At 42.5% G+C, this 19,996-nt stretch overlaps 4 protein-coding genes across 6 annotated transcripts; 1 reads left to right on the forward strand and 3 right to left on the reverse strand.

Moving 5' to 3' along the window:
* Window positions 1-1,231: 1,231 nt before the first annotated feature.
* On the reverse strand, window positions 1,232-5,933 carry LOC136424333 (zinc finger protein 160-like). 2 transcript variants are annotated; one of them, XM_066412905.1, is made up of 2 exons: window positions 5,875-5,933; window positions 1,232-4,239 (listed from the first exon to the last, which is right to left on the reverse strand). In XM_066412905.1, exon 2 carries the CDS (start codon window positions 4,230-4,232, stop codon window positions 2,487-2,489), a length of 1,746 nt encoding a protein of 581 aa, XP_066269002.1. In that variant the 5' UTR covers window positions 4,233-4,239; window positions 5,875-5,933; the 3' UTR covers window positions 1,232-2,486. The 2 variants fall into 2 exon arrangements, with proteins under 2 accessions (XP_066269002.1, XP_066268995.1); XM_066412898.1 differs by lacking the exon at window positions 5,875-5,933 and adding an exon at window positions 4,926-5,092.
* A 667-nt stretch (window positions 5,934-6,600) lies between these two features.
* LOC136424469 (gastrula zinc finger protein XlCGF57.1-like) lies at window positions 6,601-9,605 on the reverse strand. The gene is made up of 2 exons (XM_066413080.1): window positions 9,501-9,605; window positions 6,601-9,004 (listed from the first exon to the last, which is right to left on the reverse strand). Exon 2 carries the CDS (start codon window positions 8,993-8,995, stop codon window positions 7,931-7,933), a length of 1,065 nt encoding a protein of 354 aa, XP_066269177.1. The 5' UTR covers window positions 8,996-9,004; window positions 9,501-9,605; the 3' UTR covers window positions 6,601-7,930.
* A 1,721-nt stretch (window positions 9,606-11,326) lies between these two features.
* Window positions 11,327-15,266, reverse strand: LOC136424388 (zinc finger protein 665-like). Of its 2 annotated transcripts, none has more exons than XM_066412977.1 (2): window positions 15,127-15,238; window positions 11,327-14,356 (listed from the first exon to the last, which is right to left on the reverse strand). In XM_066412977.1, exon 2 carries the CDS (start codon window positions 14,344-14,346, stop codon window positions 12,961-12,963), a length of 1,386 nt encoding a protein of 461 aa, XP_066269074.1. In that variant the 5' UTR covers window positions 14,347-14,356; window positions 15,127-15,238; the 3' UTR covers window positions 11,327-12,960. The 2 variants fall into 2 exon arrangements, 1 of the variants encoding a protein (XP_066269074.1); XR_010753884.1 differs by lacking the exon at window positions 11,327-14,356 and adding an exon at window positions 14,369-14,703 and having other exon boundaries at window positions 15,127-15,266.
* A 75-nt stretch (window positions 15,267-15,341) lies between these two features.
* On the forward strand, window positions 15,342-19,247 carry LOC136424346 (zinc finger protein 431-like). The gene is made up of 2 exons (XM_066412916.1): window positions 15,342-15,645; window positions 16,900-19,247. The coding sequence occupies exon 2, from the start codon at window positions 16,900-16,902 to the stop codon at window positions 18,406-18,408; it is 1,509 nt and encodes a 502-aa protein (XP_066269013.1). The 5' UTR covers window positions 15,342-15,645; the 3' UTR covers window positions 18,409-19,247.
* Window positions 19,248-19,996: the final 749 nt, after the last annotated feature.

Genomic DNA, 19,996 nt, shown 5'->3' on the forward strand with positions numbered 1-19,996 from the left:
ACCCCTGTCGTCTTATATGTTTTCATGTAACACATTTTTTGCTATGCATACTTTCGGTTCTTGTGTTACTTATGTCGCAACAATCCTCTGTTACTTATGTTCCGATTTTGTAACAAGTTTATGTTCTTTGCTATACAGATGGTCTTGATATGTTTAGCACAACAAAACTTTATTACGTATCTCGTCCTACAAAAAATATACACGGCAAAAATAAAACATAATTTTTCAACGCTTGTCCCATCTGAGCCCTGTAATTACTATGATGAATTTGACACCCTACTTTGAGAAAGAACGCCATAAAGACGTCCTACTTTTTTTCTCCATATCTTCCATGGTAGCTTTTCCCGGTAACTGCACAGAATGTGTTCAAAAGTTGTCGATTCAAGCCTTCCAACAGCCGCTTCGTCGTGCGATCCTTGCGATCCCCGCCATTTCCTATAATATCTCGTAAATTCACGCTTAGCTGAAATCTCGCGAGCAGCAAGACTCGCATGTCATTGGTCGTTTTTTTTTTTCTTGACGCGACGTAGACGTGCGAAGACGTGCGCTGTTATTGGTGGAATGAAATAGCTGGCGTCTCTTTACCGTTTTTCGCGGGAAAAAAAGCGCATGCAACTCAGACGGCTTGAAACTTTAATAATGTTTACACAGATTACAGAAATGGCTGATAGCTATAGGAATATTTCTGAATTTTTAGGCTTCTTTGATGACAATAACTGACGGTGAACCGAGAGGGACAAAACAACAACAACAAAAAAACGTCAGCCCGATGCGACCGGCCCACTGTAGTGGCGAGGGGGGTGCATGACGGTCACCAACTATAACTGGCAACCACCACGGCGATCTTTGTGCCTGGCTGGGGTTGTCGCCGGCGGGCATTACATATGATCTAGATCGGCCTCGTCTCAAACTTACGTTGATCTTCTGGAGTTTTTGCAAATTTCTAAGCGCTGTCTATATATCTTTATACGTCGATTTTGTCCATCATGAGCGTTGGGCAAAATTTTTGTCCGTCATGAGCGACAAAATTCCGTGAAATGACGGGAGGAAGGGCTCTGGCCATTTCTGTGCGCAACGGAGAGGGGATCAGGTAAGTGGTGCACGGCGGGAATTTCCACGTACGCCGGAAAATCAGTTTCATGTCGTGATGATTGGGATAATGAAGATCGATAGAAAGATGTAACCCTGTACGGCCAGCTAACAACGTCCACACAGAAATTAGATAAACCTGTTCTTATATCAAACATCTTTATTCTGCTTGTCAGAAATTACATCAGCAATTATACTTGTCAGTAATCACACTTGTTATTAGTAACTATGCATGTTATCAGTAATCATACTTGTTATTAGTAACTGTGCATGTTATCAGTAATCACTCTTGGTATAGCATAATCATTAGTGTTCGAATATACAGTGTATAGATTAATAAATAAGAGAGAAAATCAGCCTTTAACGTAATGAACACTTGTTACACCGTAGAACAACATTTTTCAAGAATGTCAATATAAAGTCAGGCGTAGAAGATTTGTTGCTTACTTATCACATCCTTATTATTTGCACTTGCAGTACTTCTAACATGCGGCAAACTTTGCAAGAACACAGCGAGTCCATCGACGCTGATCTGAACGTCAGACAAGAAGAAGGAGGGACTTCTAACAAACCATCCTCCTTTCTGCAGTTTTTTTTACCAACACCAAAGACTTTAAGTATTTGATAGAGAGTAAGCAGATGTACAGATACTGTAGGCTTGTCAGATTTGTAGGAATTCACTTCTGGATAAATAAGCCTTCTCCAACGTGCAGTGTAGCGTGCGTAGTCCAGTGGTTAGCGATCTTGCCTCTGGAACTAGAAGCCCCGGGTTCGATCCCGGCTGTGTCGCTCACCCGACATGCACGCTACCGTTAAAGATCGCAGTCCTTAGCACGGGACGTTAAGCCGTGGTCCACTGTTCATTGTGCTTGTCGAAAAGAGCTAGGGGAATTTCCCCGGTACACTGAACCTGTAAATACTGTACATAGCGTCTGTCTCCTCTGTCACGACCAGTGGAAGAGTAGCTCATCTGTTCATTGAGTTCATTTGAGCTAAACTGGTTCGAGTTTCCTTTCCTTTCCTTCTCCAACACCGCAGGGGATTGTGGCTTGTGTCAAAGGTTCATGCTTCTCCAAGCGGAAATGATGTCAAACACGTCTCTACAAATGCTTGTTTCCAAATAAGGGAGCTTAAACTTTGTCCTTAGACCATAATGCATCACGACTAAAGATGCGCAGTCAGAACTGTGAAATGACTCTCACATATTGGCGTTGGACACATGTATTATTCTTACATCCATTTTTCATCGAACAATATACATGTTTGTATGACTGGATAACTTCTGCTGTCCTGTACCTGCACTCGGTACACAAAACGGTACCTAGATTCCGCACAATATCTGATTTTCGAGCTGCTGAATAATCACACTTGTCAGACTTGTAGGGTTTGTCTGTCTGTTATTTGTCACCAGTATGGGTTCTCATATGTCTTGATAAGTGAGACTTGTGAGCTCTCCTGTACCCACACTCGCCACACAAGTAGGGTTTTTCACCTGAGTGATTTACTAGATGTCGGTTCAAATTGCATATATATGCAGCAGAATAGTCACACTTGTCACACTTGTAGGGGTTTTCTCTTGTATGGGTTTTCATATGGACGGATAAGTCAAACTTTCGAGCTGTCCTGTATCCGCACTCTCCACACGTATAGGGCTTGTCACCAGTATGAGTTCTCATATGTATGGATAAGTGGCGCTTTTGAGCTGTCCTGTACCCACACTCCCCGCACATGTAGGGTTTCTCACCAGAGTGATTAACTAGATGTCTGTTCAAATTGCATTTATATGCTGCAGAATAGTCACACTGGTCACACTTGTAGGGTTTTAAGCCTGTATGGGCTCTCATATGGACGGATAAGTCAGACTTTCGAGCTGCTCTGTACCCACACTCTCCACACATGTAGGGTTTTTCACCCGTATGAGTTCTCATATGTTCAGACAAGTGACAGTTCTGAGTTGTCCTGTACCCACACTCCCTACACGTGTAGGGTTTTTCACCTGTATGAGTTCTCATATGTAGGGATAAGGCAGACTTTCGAGCTGTCCTGTAACCACACTCGCCACATAAGTAGGGCTTTTCACCTGTATGAGTTCTCACATGTTTGGAAAGGTTACCCTTGAGAGTTGTCCAGTACCCGCACGTGTCACACATGTAGGGTTTCCCACCAGTATGTTTGGCTAGATGGCTGTCCAAGGTAGATTTCTGTGCAGCAGAATAGTCACACTGGTCACACTTGTAGGGTTTTTCACCTGTATGGGTTCTCTTATGTTTTGAAAGGCTACTCCTTAGGGCCGTCCTGTACCCGCACTCCCCACACATGTAGGGTTTCTCACCACTGTGTTTTGCTAGATGGCTCTCCAATGTGGATTTCTGTGCAGCAGAATATTCACACTGGTCACACTTGTAGGGCTTTTCACCAGAGTGTGTGGCTAGATGGTTGTCCAAGGTAAATTGTTCCGCAGCAGAATATTCACACTGGTCACACTTGTAAGGTTTTTCTCCAGTATGCCTTTTCATGTGTCTGGATAAGTTGGACTTTTGAGTTGTCCTGTACCCGCACTCCCCACACATGTAGGGTTTCTCACCGGTGTGCTTGGCTAGATGTTTGTATAGAGAGGATTTCAGTACAGTAGAATAGTCACACTGGTCACACTTGTAGGGTTTTTCTCCTGTGTGGTTTCTCATATGTTTTGATAAGTTAGACTTCCAAGTTGTCCTAAACCCGCACTCCCCACACATGTAGGGTTTCTCTCCCGAGTGCTTTGCTAGATGGCTCTCCAATGTGGATTTCTGTACAGCAGAATAGTCACACTGGTCACACTTGTAGGGTTTTTCACCAGAGTGTGTGGCTAGATGGTTCTCCAAGGTAAATTTTACCGCAGCAGAATAATCACACTGGTCACACTTGAAGGGTTTCTCACCAGTATGGGTTCTCATATGTCTGGATAGGTTACGCTTGACAGCTGTTATGTACCCACACTCCCCACACATGAATGGTTTCTCATCAGTATGTGTTTCTGGCTGGTTGTCCAAACTGGTATTGGTTCCTGTCGGCTGGTATTCAACATTGCTTGTATATATTTCTAATGAAACTTCAGTAGGAGACCCGACACAGAAGCTCTGGCTATTACCTGCCTCTGCCATGTCGAACCTAACGGAGAAACAAATTTAGAATGTTAAACACCAATCGAAAATATAATGAATGAATGAATGAATAAATGAAGATCATAATTGTACATTCGTGCCCCGAGGGGCTAGGCACAGGTCGTCTAACATAAGCCTATCTAACAGGTAAGTGACATACAGTGAAATATATACAGTACAATAAGTCAAGAGTGAACTTCTTCTTGTGCTTCTGACAAAATGAAAAGTTGGTACCACTGTCCAGCCTCCACTGCCACCGTAATTTTTACGTCCTTAGCGCGATGACGTCAAAACCTGATCCGTGTACCCATTCTTTACTGACCAGCCTCCACCCCCACCCTCACCCACCGCTTCCTTTGTATGGATTTTATGTGTTATGAACCACTCATTCATGGCCTGGCGCTTTTACTTTAACATACTTTCCATTGTAATTCTGCCTCCTTTTGTGATAATATTACAACGTTCTTAGAGTTGTTTCGTATACACACACACACATATATATATATATATAAACGACTTCTTGGTCTCGACAGACGTGACGTGTCGTTTCGCCCCCTCCCCCTGTCGGCAATTTGTTTTTTTACCCCGAAAAATCTTCCTTTCCGTCCTAATGCGGTCCACACACCGTAGAAATGACCTATAGCTCCTAAACTTCGCGATAAGGCAGATATTTGGCATAACTTAACCTCCTACCTGCTTCCAGTGTCGAGTTTTACCTTCACACAATCCTGCAAACGTCTTCTGTGCGAGGCAACGGTTGAAAGGTGAACTTGGCGTAGGGTGAAAGGTCATATTCTGTGCCTGATTACCCATTTAGTGTATGGAAGCATCTGCCTACATTGTCAAAGGGCTACACCCATCCGCTGCTTCTATTTTCCGTTTTATTTCCACCTGACTTTTTTGCCAAGATTACTTCTTACCATAAAAAGTGTATTTTCTTAATATATATCTTTCATTTTTCGTTTTTGCAAACAGCCCGACCGGACCCCGGATTGGAAATGGGACCAAAGCAGTTGGGGGGGGGGGGGGGGGGTGGGGGGGGCGAACTGCACCTGAACAATTTGAAAAATTAACATGTGTTTTTCTGAACTTCTTCAATGACAAAATCATATATAAACTGTTTTCAACTTGTCAGCATCTTTATTGGTCTTGCTATCAAAACTCCCGGCCTGCCTGAATTATCAGTTGCATATTAGATATTCAGCAGCTATTGAATTCAACAATGAAGAGCGGTCTAAACTGGAACAGTCCTACCTGACCGAAAATTCTACTCTACTCTACTCTACTCATTAGTTACGCTGTTCCAATGTGTCGCTTTGGTCATGTTTGCTGTTGCATAAGGTCAGGAGATAAGTCACAAAATAAGCACATACTTGGTGTAAAATTATATCGGTACAGTACCGGTACTTCATGATCCAGTAACTGTACCGAATCAACGCAGAACTACTTCTTTCTAGCAAAAACGATCATTTTGTCTCCAAAGACTTCTTGACGTGTGGTTTCGCCCCCCTCCCCCTCCTACAATTTTCTCGCCCCGAAATGCCCTACATTTCGTTCCAATGCGGCCCATCTACCGTAGAAATGTCCTATAGCTCCTCTTCTTAATGATAAGGCAGATACTTAGCATAACTTAGGTTCTTACCTGCTTCAAGTGATGATTTCTACCCTCACTCGACTCGACTCCTCGATCCTGCAAGCGTCTTGTCGGCGAAGCAGCGGGTGAAAGGTGAACTTAGTGTGAGGTGAAAGGTCATTTTATTCTGTGCCTCATTACCCAGTTAGTGAGTGGAAATTTCTGCCCACATTGTGTTGACAGCCACTCGAGGGAGTAGGGCGAATCTACATAGTGTCATTTGCCCACATTACGGAGGGGCTAAACCCTGCTCTGTCTGTTTTCCTTTTATGGCCGCCTTCATTTTTTTGCCAGTAGTGAATGTCATACAAGGAGTCAATGTAATTCAGATGGGAAGAAAAATCACCAACGGAGGTGGGAAGCATCGACACAGAAGACACTTTGTAACAGTGGACACCGTAGTTTTTTTCCTTGAATATTTTGCGCACGTTAATGAACCCACCACATCTTTCGAAAAAGAGTAGGGGCATGCCCCGGTGTGCGATGGTCCAAACTCTTCTGTCTGGAAGTTGGTGATTCACTACAAATCACCCGGATGGAGGCCTGGCGAACCTCCATCTCGTATCAGCCAAGTGTAGCAGATTCATCAACAAGTTGATGTTGACTACCTAACCCAAAGAAGAACAGTAAAGGAGTTACATGGGGGTGCTGTATGATAAAAATGGAATTCATAACGCTAGATAGATGTGACACTGTGCGCGGCCAGCACAACAACATACATATGCGACAAAAGTAAAAATGGAAAGGAATCTGTTCTTTCATTAAACTTTTTATTTTGGCTTGTCAGTAATTGAATCAATTGTGTTCTTATAATAACAGTTGCTTCATATAACATCTTTAACTCCTGATATGGCACAATAATTAGTGTATCAATATATAATGTTTAGGAGAGTAAATAAATGAGAAACTAAAGATAATTGGTGTACCAATATAAAGTTAAACTACGTTAGTAAATAAATGAGAAAATAAACATCACAGCCTCCACGAATATGTGTTACACTGAAGCACAACATTTTGAACGATGTGAGAAGAAAATAAGTGAAAAACTTCAACACTAATAAGTTGTAACATGTTCGTATTTCCCGAAGTACAGAACGCAGACCAAAGAAGGAAAAAATGGAATGGAGACTATTCTTATGTCAGATTTTTTTATTTTAGCTTGTCAGAAACTAACATGTTTTTTTAAGTCAACTTTGTTCTGACATGTCAGCCATGGCAGTCGCTTCACATAACACAGCTGCAGGCTGCCTTCATAATGTTAATCACTCCAGGTGTAGCGGAATCATTAGTCATATAATATATAATGTTCAGGTACGTAAATAAGTGAGAAAATTAATATGACAGGCTTTAACTTTGTAGGATGACATTGTAGGATGTCAGTACAAAGTCAGTCGTCAGGATAGCCTATTTTAGATTTGACAGTGATTTATTTGATATCGAGTTATAACATGTAACCTATACTAACACTTCCAACAAACCATGCTCCTCCCTGTTGCAGGTCTTTCCACGAATACCACACATAATAATACTCGATAGATGATAAAAAGTATACAGATTCTGCAGTGTTATTATATTTATAGACATTCTCTTATGTATGGAGATATGTGGATTCTGTGCAGCAGAATAGTCACCCTAGTCACATTTCAAGGGTTTTTCATCGGTATGTGTTAACATATATGTTTGGAAAAGTGAGACTTTTCAGTTGCCCTGTACCCACACTTGCCACACATGTATGGTTTCTCACCTGAACGGTTTGCTAGATGTCGGTCGAAATGGACTTTCCGTGCAGTATAAATGGTCGCACTGGTCACACTTGTAGGGTTTTTCACCAGTATGGGTTTTCATATGTCTGGATAAGTGAGACTTGTGAGCTGTTCTGTACCCGCATTCACCACAAATGTAGGGTTTTTCTCCAGTGTGTTTGATAAGATGTCTCCCAAATGTGGATTTATGTGCAGCGGCATAATCACATTGGTCACACTTAAAGGGCTTCCCTTGTGTGGATTCTCATATGTTTGGATAAGTCAGAATTGTTAGTTGTTTTGTCCCCGCACATCCCACACATTTAGGGTTTCTTGCCGATGTGGTTTGCTAAATGGCTGTTCAAATTACATTTCTCTGCAGCGGAATAGTCACACTGGTCGCACTTGTAGGGTTTTTCACCCGTATGAGTTCTCATATGTCTGGACAACTGAGACTTTCGGATAGCCCTGTACCCGCACTCCCCACACATGTAGGGTTTCTGACCAGAGTGTTTTGCTAGATGGCTGTCCAAGGTGGATTTCTGTGCAGCAGAGTAATCACACTGGTCGCACTTGTAGGGTTTTTCACCCGTATGAGTTCTCATATGTCTGGACAACTGAGACTTTCGGATAGCCCTGTACCCGCACTCCCCACACATGTATGGTTTCTCACCAGTGTGTTTTGCTAGATGTCGGTCTAAATCACATTTCTGCGCAGCAGAATAATCACACTGGTCACACTTGTATGGTTTCTCACCAGTATGGGTTCTCATATGTTGGGATAAATGAGACTTTTGAGTTGCTCTGTATCCGCACTCCCCGCACATGTAGGGTTTCTCACCGGAGTGTTTGGCTAGATGTCGGTTCAAATTGCATTTCTGCGCAGCAGAATAGTCACACTGGTCACACTTGTAGGGTTTTTCTCCAGAATGAGTTCTCATATGTTTGGATAACTGGAGCTTTTGAGCTGTCCTGTACCCGCACTCGCCACACATGTAGGGTTTCTCACCACTGTGTTTGGCTAGGTGTCGGTCCAATGTGGATTTCTCTGCAGCAGAGTAGTCACACTGGTCACACTTGTAGGGTTTTTCACCAGTATGGGTTATCATATGTTTGCTAGTTGCTCTGTATCCGCACTCTCTACACACGGTATGGGTTCTCATATGTCTGGGTAGGTTATGCTTGTTAGTTGTCCTGTTTCCGCACTCCCCGCACATGTAGGGTTTCTCATCAGTATGTGCTTCTGGCTGACTGTCGAAACCGGTTTCGGTTCCAGTCGGCTGGTCTTCAACGTTGCTTGTATCTCTGTCCCATAAAACTCTAGTAGGAGACCCATCACAGATGTTCTTTTGAACAGCAGTAGGAGACCCATAACTTGCATCTGCCATGTCAGTAACCTAACGGATTAATAAAGATCAAAGTCATCCATCCAAATTCAAGAGTGCATTTTTACGCTGATCCAAACAATGGGAAGTTGCTACAAATGTCCAGTCTCCACTCCTATCGTAATGACGCCAAAAACTGACCCACTTGTACCCCTTCCTTACTGAACACCCGGGCCGGGCCCCCCTCCCCGTTAAATAAATCTGCTATACAAACCGTTTTTCCGTTGGCCACGCATTCACGCACATTCGCTTTTTATTTTTACATGTTTTTATTGTAGTTTGTGTCCCTTTTGTAATACTGCAGCACCCTTCTTTGACTTTTTCTAATAAAAACGACCCTTTTGTCCAGAAATACGTGTGGTTTCGCCCCCCTCCCCATCACTATTTTCTCTCACCACGAAAAAAAACCTTAACATTCCGTCCTATTGGCGCTAATCAACCATAGAAACGACCCATAGCTCCTCTGCCTCACGATAAGGCAGATATTTAGCATAACTCAAGTTCTTACCTGCTTCTTGTGTCAATTGTAGCCTCACAATCCTGCAAGCGTCTTCTAAGCGGGTGAAAGGTGAACTTCGCGTGGGGTGAAAGGTCGCATTTTGTGCCTGATTACCCAGTTAGTGTGCGGGAAGTTCTGCCCGCATTGTAGAACGCTTGTTATCCTTTTCTTTGTCAACGGAGAATGTCATACACAGGGAATTTACATGGGAAGAAAAAATCACCAAGGGAGACAAACGACACTTTGTAACAGTGGTGTTTTTTTGGCCTTGATTATTTTAGATGTATAACTTGAGTAGAAAAGGTTTTTATTGCTAAAACAACATAGCAGTTAGTACATAGCAGCCAACTGGCTGAACAGCGTACTTGCTGTACAGGTCGTATTCAAAAGCTAACTATTTACATCTTATACAAAGGGTGCTGGAGCAGGAAGGTAGGCTGGGAGCTCTTCCAGTTGCAGAGGCGCGTGCTGTTGTGATGCTGCTGCCAGATGGGAGTTGATAGCATCAGCTACACCTTTAGAGGAAGATGACGGGACACCAGGCACTTCAATACTCAGTTCTCCTTTCTTGCCTGTCATATCCTTAATAGCCTTGTACCACTTTTTTTGGTTCGGCAGATTTAAGGTATTTGACCTTGGTTTTGTAGAACTTGTGTTCGCACATTATATATTATGTATATGAAGTCCAGAGTGCTACCATCATCTGAAAAGATGGAAGGAGGCATGCCTACCTACCTGAAGTCAAATACGTCATATTTAGTTAACGCATATACATGTAGATGTACTTTCTGTCCTTTTGTTAGCTCTAAGTAGTAAATATATTTCTATCATGGAAGCTCATCTGTGTTGGTAGTAATCATTTTGCACCTGATTACCCACTTATTGGGAGGAAATTTCTGCATACATTACAAAAGACCTAACACTTATCCACTGCCATTTCTGTTTTCAGCTTGTTTTCTTTTCTTTTTTTCATCAGAGAATGTCATACACGGGTTTTATGCAGTTGATATGGGAAGAAAATTCACCAACGGAGGTGGGTACCATCTTGTACACAAAATACACAGTGGTGTTTTTTTGCCTTGAATATTTTGCGTGTATAACTGGTGTTCGCACATTATATACTCCTTACACATTTAGATATACTTTCTGAATCATTGTTAGCTCTTAGTGTAAATATAAACTATTATTATCATGGACGCACATTTGTGTTGGTAGTAATCATGTGATTCATGATAGCAGCTACGGCACGAATTTCTAGTGCGTACGGCAAGAATAACCGGGTATAACAGTAAAGGAGTTACATGGGGGTGCTGTGTGATGAAAATGGAATTCATAACGCTCGAAAGATGTGACCCTGTGCGCGGCCAGCACAACAACATACATACGCGACAAAAGTAAAAATGGAAAGGAATCTGTTCTTTTATTAAACTTTTTATTTTGTCAGTAATTGAATCAATTGTGTTCTTATAATGACAGTTGCTTCATATAACATCTTTAACTCCTGATACAGTCAAACTTGTCCATCCAACCAACTCTATCCTACAACCAACTCTTGTCAACAACCACATTCAGACAGTCCCGTCCGATTTTACATAGTAAGTGAACTCTTTCAAGCAACCAACTGCAGGCTTCAACCAGCAACCACTTCCTCATGGGCCTCAGGGGTCATAATGTGTAGATTTTACACTCCATTCAACAACAAAATGATTGACAGCGGCAATCAGTCCAGCGAGCATTTCAATAAAAGATTCTACAGTCGACGGCAAGCTTGTGTTTATGTAGCAACAAATGTAGAACAAAGTGAATTCAAATGTAGCAACAAATGTAGACACGAATCTCAATGTAAACATTCATTGCAAGTACAACAAAGGTTTTGTACATGTACCCGAAAAATCTTTTGTTATGTTAACGTTTATTGGCAATGTAATCGACAGTGCATTGTAGTCTTGTAGACAACAACAGTTTAGTTTGTTTTGTATTGTATATACTGTATTTCTTCACTTGTCTTGTAATTTTATATGCATAACAGGCAGATAAGTCCTGTACGTGCGAAGTATTTATGCAGCCTCATTTATGCCCACAAAATCAGCAAACCGACCCGAGTTTTATCCAACAGCCAACTCCAGTCAACAACCACATTTCCTTTGTCCCTTGACTGGTTGTTGGATGCAAGTTTGACTGTACGGCACAATAATTAGTGTATCAATATATAATGTTTAGGAGAGTAAATAAATGAAAAACTAAACATCATTGGTGTACCAATATATAGTGTTTACGTTAGTAAATAAATGAGAAAATAAACATCACAGCCTTTAACTCTAAGAACACGTGTTACACTGAAGCACAACATTTTGAACGATGTGAGAAAAAAATAAGTGAGAAAACTACAACACTTATAACATGTACATATTGCCCGAAGTACAGAACGCATACCAAAGAAGGAAAAACGGAATTGAGGCTATTCTTATGTCAGATTATTTCATTTCAACTTGTCATAAACTATCATGTTTTAAATCCACTTTGTTCTTAAATGTCAGCCATTGCAGTCGCTTCATACAACACTGGCTGCCTTCGCCATTCTTCATAATATTACTAGTAATCACTCCAAGTATAGTGGAATCATTAGTTATATAATATATATAGTGTTTAGGTTGGTAACAAAGTGAGAAAATTAACATGACAGCCTTTAACGTTATGTTCCTTTATGCACAATCGTCACACAAAAGCATTTTTGTAGGATGTCAGTACAAAGTCAGTCGTCAAGATAGCCTATCTTAGATTGACAGTGAATTATTTGATATCGAGTTATTACGTGTCTTTATACTTAACCTATACTAACACTTCCAACAAACCATGCTCCTCCATGTTGCAGGTCTTTCCACGAATGCCACACATAATTATACTCGATAGAGGATAAAAAGTATACAGATTCTGCACAGTGTTATTATATTTGAAGAAATTTGTGTATGGAGATATGTGGACTCTGTGCAGCAGAATAGTCACACTAGTCACATTTCAAGGGTTTCTCATCGGTATGTTCGGATAAGTTAGACTTTTCAGCTGCCCTGTACCCACACTCGCCACACATGTAGGGTTTCTCACCTGAACGGTTTGCTAGATGTCGGTCTAAATGGACTTTCTGTGCAGAATAAATAGTCACACTGGTCACACTTGTAGGTTATTTCACCAGTATGGGTTTTCATATGTCTGGATAAGTGAGACTTGTGAGCTGTCCTGTACCCACATTCACCGCACCGTAGGGTTTCTCACCAGCGTGTTTGACTAGATGTCTCCAATGTGGATTTCTGTGCAGCGGAATAATCACACTGGTCACACTTAAAGGGGTTTTCTCCTGTGTGGATTCTCATATGTCCGGATAAGTGAGAAGTGTTCGTTGTTTTGTACCCGCATACCCCACACATGTAGGTTTCTCGCCGATGTGGTCTACTAAATAGCTGTCCAAATTGCATTACTGTGCAGCGGAATAGTCACACTGGTCACATTTATAGGGTTTTTCACCTGTATGGGTTCTCATATGTCTGGACAACTGAGACTTTCGGATAGCCCTATACCCGCACTCCCCACACATGTAGGGTTTCTCACCACTGTGTTTTGAAAGATGGCTGTCCAATGTGGCCTTTAGCGCGGCAGAATAATCGCACTGGTCGCACTTGAAGGGTTTCTCACCAGTATGGGTTCTCATATGTCTGAAAAAGTGAGACTTGTGAGTTGTCCTGTACCCGCACTCCCCACACAGGTAGGGTTTTTTTCCAGAGTGTTTTGCTAGATGGCTGTCCAAGTCAGATTTGTGGGCTGCACAATAATCACACTGGTCACACTTGAAGGGTTTCTCACCATCAGAATGAGTTCTCATATGTCTGGATAGGTGAGACTTGCGAGCTGTTCTGTATCCACACTCATCACACATGTAGGGTTTCTCACCCGTATGGGTTCTCATATGTCTGGATAAGTTAGACTTTTGATTTGCCCTGAATCCACACTCCACACACATGTAGGGTTTTTCTCCAGTGTGTTTGGCTAGATGTTTGTATAGAGAGGATTTACATGTTGCAGAATAATCACACTGGTCACATTTGAAGGATTTTTCTCCTGTGTGGATTCTCATGTGTGCGGATAAGTGAGAAGTGTTAGTTGTTTTGTACCCGCACTTCTCACACTTATAGGGTTTCTTACCGCTGTGGTTTGCTAAATGGCTGTCTAAATTGTATTTCTGTGCGGCGGAATAGTCACACTGGTCACACTTGTAGGGTTTTTCACCTGTATGGGTTCTCATATGTCTGGTTAAGTGAGACTTTTGAGTTGCTCTGTACCCGCACTCGCCACACATGTAGGGTTTTTCTCCAGAGTGTTTGGCTAGATGTTTGTATAGAGAGGATTTCAGTGCAGCAGAATAGTCACACTGGTCACACTTGAAGGGTTTTTCTCCTGTGTGGATTCTCATATGTTCGGATAAGTGAGAAATGTTACTTGTTTTGTACCCGCACTTCTCACACATGAAGCGTTTCTCGCCGCTGTGGTTTGCAAGATGTTGGTCCAAATTGCATTTCTGTGCAGCAGAGTAATCACACTGGTCACACTTATAGGGTTTCTCACCAGTATGGACTCTTATATGTCTGGTTTGGTCAACCTTGCCAGTTGTCCCGTACCCACACTCCCCACACATGTAGGGTTTCTCATCAGTATGTGCTTCTGGCTGACTGTCCAAACTGGTTTCCGTTCCAGTCGGCTGATCTTCAACGATGCTTGTATCTCTGTCCCATGAAACCCCGGTAGGAGACCCATCAAAGATGTTCTTTGGAACAGCAGTAGGAGACCCATAACATGCATCTGCCATGTCAGTTAACCTAACGGGTTAATAAAGATCAAATCCATCTATCAAAATTATAAGTCAAGAGTCCATTCTTACGCTGATCCAAACAATGGGAAGTTGCTACAGATGTCCAGTCCCCACTCCCATCGTAATGACGCCAAAAACTGACCCACCTGTACCCCTTCCTTACTGAACCCCCCCCGTTAAATAAATCTGCTATACAGACCGTTTTTAGCCTGGAATCCATACCATCGGGGGCTCCTCGATATCTCTACGGCACTGTGACTGAGTGACCCCCGCCCGCCATGACAGCTTAGTCCGCTCGGGTGTGTGTTTACGGCCTTGGATTAGATTACGTCACCACCGTCACCACTAGGGCGGCTGGAAAAGTAGGGTGGCAAGCGGAAGTAGTAGTAGCGGTAGGAAGGCTATCAGAAACGGTTCAATAAAGCAAACTGGGCCCGGTAAAAACCCCTAAGCCGACCCTTAGAAACGGTGACCAGGCTAACCGTTTTTCCGTTGGCCACGTATTCACGTACAATCGCTTTTTATTTTAACATGTTTTTATTGTAGTTTGTGTTCCTTTTTGTGATACTGCCGCACCCTTCTTGGACGTTTTCTAATAAAAAAAACGACCCTTTTGTCCAGAAATACGTGTGGTTTCGCCCCCCTCCCCATCGCTATTTTTTCTCACCACGAAAAAACTTAACATTCCGTCCTAATGTGGCCCAATAACCATAGAAACGACCCGTATCTCCTCTGCTTCACGATATGGTAGATATTTAGCATAACTCAAGTTCTTACCTGCTTCTAGTGTTAATTGTAGCCTCACAATCCTGCAAGCGTCTCCTAAGCGAAGCAACGGGTGGAAGGTGAAGTTAGCGTGGGGTGAAAGGTCAAGTTTTGTGCCTGGTAATCCAGTTAGTGTGCGGGAAGTTCTGCCTGCATTGTAGAACGCTTGCACCCGTCCTCTGACCTTTTTGTCTTATTTTTGTTTGTGTTTTTCTTTCCTGCTGTGTTCTAGCCTGGAATCCAGACCTATTATAGCTCCCGAGTCTCTCTCCGTGAATATTTGGTCTGGATTCCAGGCTAGCTGTGTTCCCTTGTGATAACTCAAGATCGAACTGTCAAACAAAGGACAATTATGTTTTTACATACATACAGCGTCGTTATTAGGAGTACCAAGCATCGTGACCTCTGACCTTTTCTTAATGAGTTCACTCTGTGACGTTTCGGTGACGTTTGTTTGCGAGAGTCGGTTGGAAAGTTCTGACAGAGGAGGCGTCGTTCCGAGAGCGTCCTAGTGGCCCGACTGTGTCTCAGGTTAGACGGAAGTTTGTTTTTAGATTCTGTGATAATGTCCTTGTAAAATGTGGTGTTGGTGCTGAGACGGGGGGAGGGGGGCGATAGAACTGTAAAATCTGTTCTCAGCTATGACGATGTCAGTACGTAAGCAGGCTCCCTCCACGTTAAAATCCCGGACAAAACTACCCCACTCGATCGAAGCCTCTGCTTGGAGAATACACAGCTGGTACTGTTGTAGAATCTTTGCATCGGTCACATCCATGCTCTGACTGTCGGCCTGTTCAAGGTGCATTTGTACAGATCATATACGCAAGCATGAAACTGTGTGTTTCCTTAGTGTAGACATTATTTATCAAAATTACAGATATCTACCTACCTGATATCTTGGAGTTACTAAAACGGGTAGTTTTAGAATAGATTGTTCAACGTTAGCTTATTCTTTAGTCACGACCATAGCAAAGTCTTCAGTCTATAGTATGCAGCATGTAAATTCACGGCAAATGTCGGCGTAAATTCAGTCCATATCGTCAATTCAACAGAATCAAAATGGCGACCATGCAAATATGATGCTATCCCAGCAGCCATTGCGGTTTGTTACGAAGTCTATTTCGATTTTCCGTAAGTCGTAGGCCTAGCCATTTCATCAACGTTTCATACTAAGGCGACTAAATTCAATCAATCTTTATTGAGAAGCCAACATTGCAGGCATGTCAGAGGACACATCTGAATTTCATTAGATTCTTACAATTTAATAAGTACGTTAAAATAATATCATCACACAATGTGTATTTAGGGACTTATAGACAATAAAAAGTTTTCTTTAGACGAACACAGACGAGTAAAGCGTACATGGGCCTTAAATCAGGCATTGCAAGTCCCTCAGAGCCCTCACGATGAACGTGAGTCTCTGTGCCTTTTGGTCTTACTGAGTGGAAGTTTGTATTGGGCTCCTGTTCCTCCGATCTTAGTCAGGTTTCTCTCTAGGTGGAAGGAACACATTACTTAGTATCCTTTGAAGTTCTCAGCGTGATGTGTGAAATTGTGCGTAACAGTAGCTTTCTTCATCGTCAGTGCTTTACGATCTTGTTTAGCTTCTTATTTTACTACGAGGTACGATAAGCAACATACATGCACTATGTTTCAACTACTGCAGCAGCAGAAAACAGTGGACTACTACTAGTGTACTATTTGTTTGGTTGCATTGATATGGGTTTTGACATTATTTTGTTGTGTTTTGTTGTGTTTAAGCCTAAGTTTCGCTCCTCTTCCTAGATGGAAGAAGCAGCAGAAGATCTGTATGAACAGACAGAAGAGAAACAGGCTTGTCCAGAAACAGACCACGGAGGGACAAGGAAACAGCGTCGCAAGACTCACAGCGGGGAGAGACTACATCTATGTCGGGAATGCCAGTTCTCCACGTCCAAGATGTCCGCCCTGAAACGGCACGTTAGGACGTCGCACGCCGCGGGTAAGGGGGAACAAACAAAGGAAGATCACGGTGGTGAGAGACCATTTCAGTGCGCTGTCTGCGACTATTCCGCTGCACGAAAGGTGAACCTCAAACTTCACATCATGGCGAAACACAGTAACTACCGGCCGTACAAATGCACACAGTGCGACTACTCTGCAGTCATCCAATCATATTTAAAGGTCCATATGAGGTCACACATTGGTGAGAAGCCCTACAGCTGTGAGATGTGTGCTTACTCCACAGCCTTGAAGAGCAATTTGAAGAGTCACATGGGTACACACACTGGTGAGAAGCGGTACAAGTGTGAAGTCTGTGACTATTCTGCAGTACATGTGTCCTACTTAAAGTTGCACAGGGCTACCCACACTGGTGAGAAGCCATACAGCTGTGAGACGTGTGCTTACTCCACAGCCTTGAAGTGTAATTTGCAGCGTCACATGGCTACACACACTGGGGAGAAACCTTACCAATGTGGCATTTGTGGCTATTCTGCAGCACACATGTCTAAATTAAAGCAGCACATGGCTAGACACACTGGTGAGAAACCTTTCAAGTGTGGAGTTTGTGATTATTCTGCGATACGAAAGTCCGCTTTGAAGTATCACATGGCTACCCACACTGGTGACAAACCTTACCAGTGTGAATTATGTGACTATTCTACAGCACAAATGTCTAAATTAAAGCGCCACATGGCTACCCACACTGGGGGGAAACCTCACAAGTGCGAGGTTTGTGATTATTCTGCGATACGAAAGTCCACTTTGAAGGTTCACATGGCTACCCACACTGGTGAGAAGCCTTACAAGTGTGAATTATGTGACTATTCTACAGCACAAATGTCTAAATTAAAGCGCCACATGGCTACCCACACTGGGGGGAAACCTCACAAGTGCGAGGTTTGTGATTATTCTGCGATACGAAAGTCCACTTTGAAGGTTCACATGGCTACCCACACTGGTGAGAAACCTTACAAGTGTGAATTATGTGACTATTCTACAGCACAAATGTCTAAATTAAAGCGCCACATGGCTACCCACACTGGGGGGAAACCTCACAAGTGCGAGGTTTGTGGCTATTCTGCAGCACAAATGTCCACTTTGAAGAAGCACATGGATACCCACACTGGTGAGAAGCCTCACAAGTGCGGGGTTTGTGATTATTCTGCAATACGAAAGTCCACTTTGAAGGTTCACATGGCTACCCACACTGGTGAGAAACCGTACAAGTGTGTGGTTTGTAGTTATTCTGCAGGTGACAAGTCTAATTTGAGGAGGCACATGAAGAAACACGCCGATAAAAATCCATGTTAACGTGAACATGTCCACAGTGACACAGTCTGGTCATTCTAGTTTCTGTAGTGGTTTTTATGGAAGCAACGACTACAGTTTATGTATAAAGCATACGAGACAAACACGCCGATAACAAGACATGCGAATGTGTACATGTTCACACAATCTGTTGTTACAAGTTTGTCACCATTCTAGTTTTTGTTGTCTGCTTGTTTCTTTCTTTATATTTATGGACAGGAACACACAAAAAATGGACACAACAAAAGGACAGAGTATACGAGACAAACTGGTCAAGTCAGCCCATGTGATTATTGCTATTATTGGAATTTGCTTACTTTTCTGATAATGTTCATGTTCTGCATTTATCCTGATGTAAACATTCAGACGCTGTAATGATCTCTGATGAAAATGCTGTGAACCGAAATCATCGTCATTATATGTTTGAGACTTTTGTTACTTGGCGGGAGCAAACTTGTCTTCCCTCATGCCCAAACCTGGTGGTGATAATCTGCAGCAGTGCATCATTGGGCAGAAATAGACTGTTATAATAATATTGGTTATTACGGTATCATATCTTGAGTTACTTATTACCTGGTGGTGATAATATCCAGCAGTTTATCTTGTGGTAAAAATTTCCGACAAGAAATAGCTTTTGTTGTTATGACTTTACAATATCATATGCATTAGTTACTGTAGCTTGCTTTGGAACTGCATTCATAGTGATGATGTTATTATCATCTTTTAGTTGTCCGGTTGAATGATTTAAAAGAGTTACAGTAAAACTATAAGTTACGTTTACGTTCTGTAGTATCAGAATTAATATGGTTAGCATAAAGTTATGTTTCTTAAATTGACATGATCTTTAGGGTGAAGATAAGAATAAAAACATGTTCATACCAAACTTATTGTTAGAGTATTCATTCATTGTACGACTGTTGTGATGTTACAAATGTTATAACTTTATTCAGGGAAAGGAGGTGCATCAGCAGCACCAGCTCATTGTAGATAGTAGATATTGCAGGGGGGGGGGCGGTTGAACTGCATCATTCAGAGGAGATTCAATTCTGTATTGGGGGGGGGGAGGGACTATGACCCACTGTAGATAGTAGACATTGCAGGGGGGGGGGGGGGGGTCCCGGTCGAACTGCATCATTCAGAGGAGATTCAATTCTGTATGGGGGGGGGGGACTATGACTCATTGTAGATGGTAGATATTGCAGGGGGGTGTCCCGGTTGAACAGGGAACTGCATCATTCAGAGAAGGGAGATTAATTCGGCATTTGGCACTATAGTCTGTTCATCAGCTTGGACCGTTCACCGTAGAACGAGTCTGAACGAGGAATTGTACAAGTGTTTTGCGGGGGCAGGTCACAAAATCAGCCTCAAAATCCACCCTGTACGTTCTTATTTTGGACAGTACGTTTATTAATTTTTTGAAAATCAGAGTTTTGCTAACCAGGGATCCCATCAAAATCGAAAGTTTGGGTATTCCTGCCCATATTTCCCCGACATTTTTGCTCATAATTTGCTATTTTTCGGCCTAGCGGCGTTGATTTCCCTGCTGCTATGACCCGGCATTTGTGAAATCCTGGCGGTACTTACATGTCAG

Source organism: Branchiostoma lanceolatum, chromosome 1, assembly GCF_035083965.1.
Source record: "Branchiostoma lanceolatum isolate klBraLanc5 chromosome 1, klBraLanc5.hap2, whole genome shotgun sequence".
Classification (NCBI taxonomy): Eukaryota; Metazoa; Chordata; class Leptocardii; order Amphioxiformes; family Branchiostomatidae; genus Branchiostoma; species Branchiostoma lanceolatum.

Excerpts from the sequence above, each read along its gene's own strand:
- LOC136424388 (XM_066412977.1), bottom strand. The coding sequence starts at position 14,346 with ATGGCAGATGCATGTTATGGGTCTCCTACTGCTGTTCCAAAGAACATC.
- LOC136424346 (XM_066412916.1), top strand. The coding sequence starts at position 16,900 with ATGGAAGAAGCAGCAGAAGATCTGTATGAACAGACAGAAGAGAAACAG.
- LOC136424469 (XM_066413080.1), bottom strand. The coding sequence starts at position 8,995 with ATGGCAGATGCAAGTTATGGGTCTCCTACTGCTGTTCAAAAGAACATC.
- LOC136424333 (XM_066412905.1), bottom strand. The coding sequence starts at position 4,232 with ATGGCAGAGGCAGGTAATAGCCAGAGCTTCTGTGTCGGGTCTCCTACT.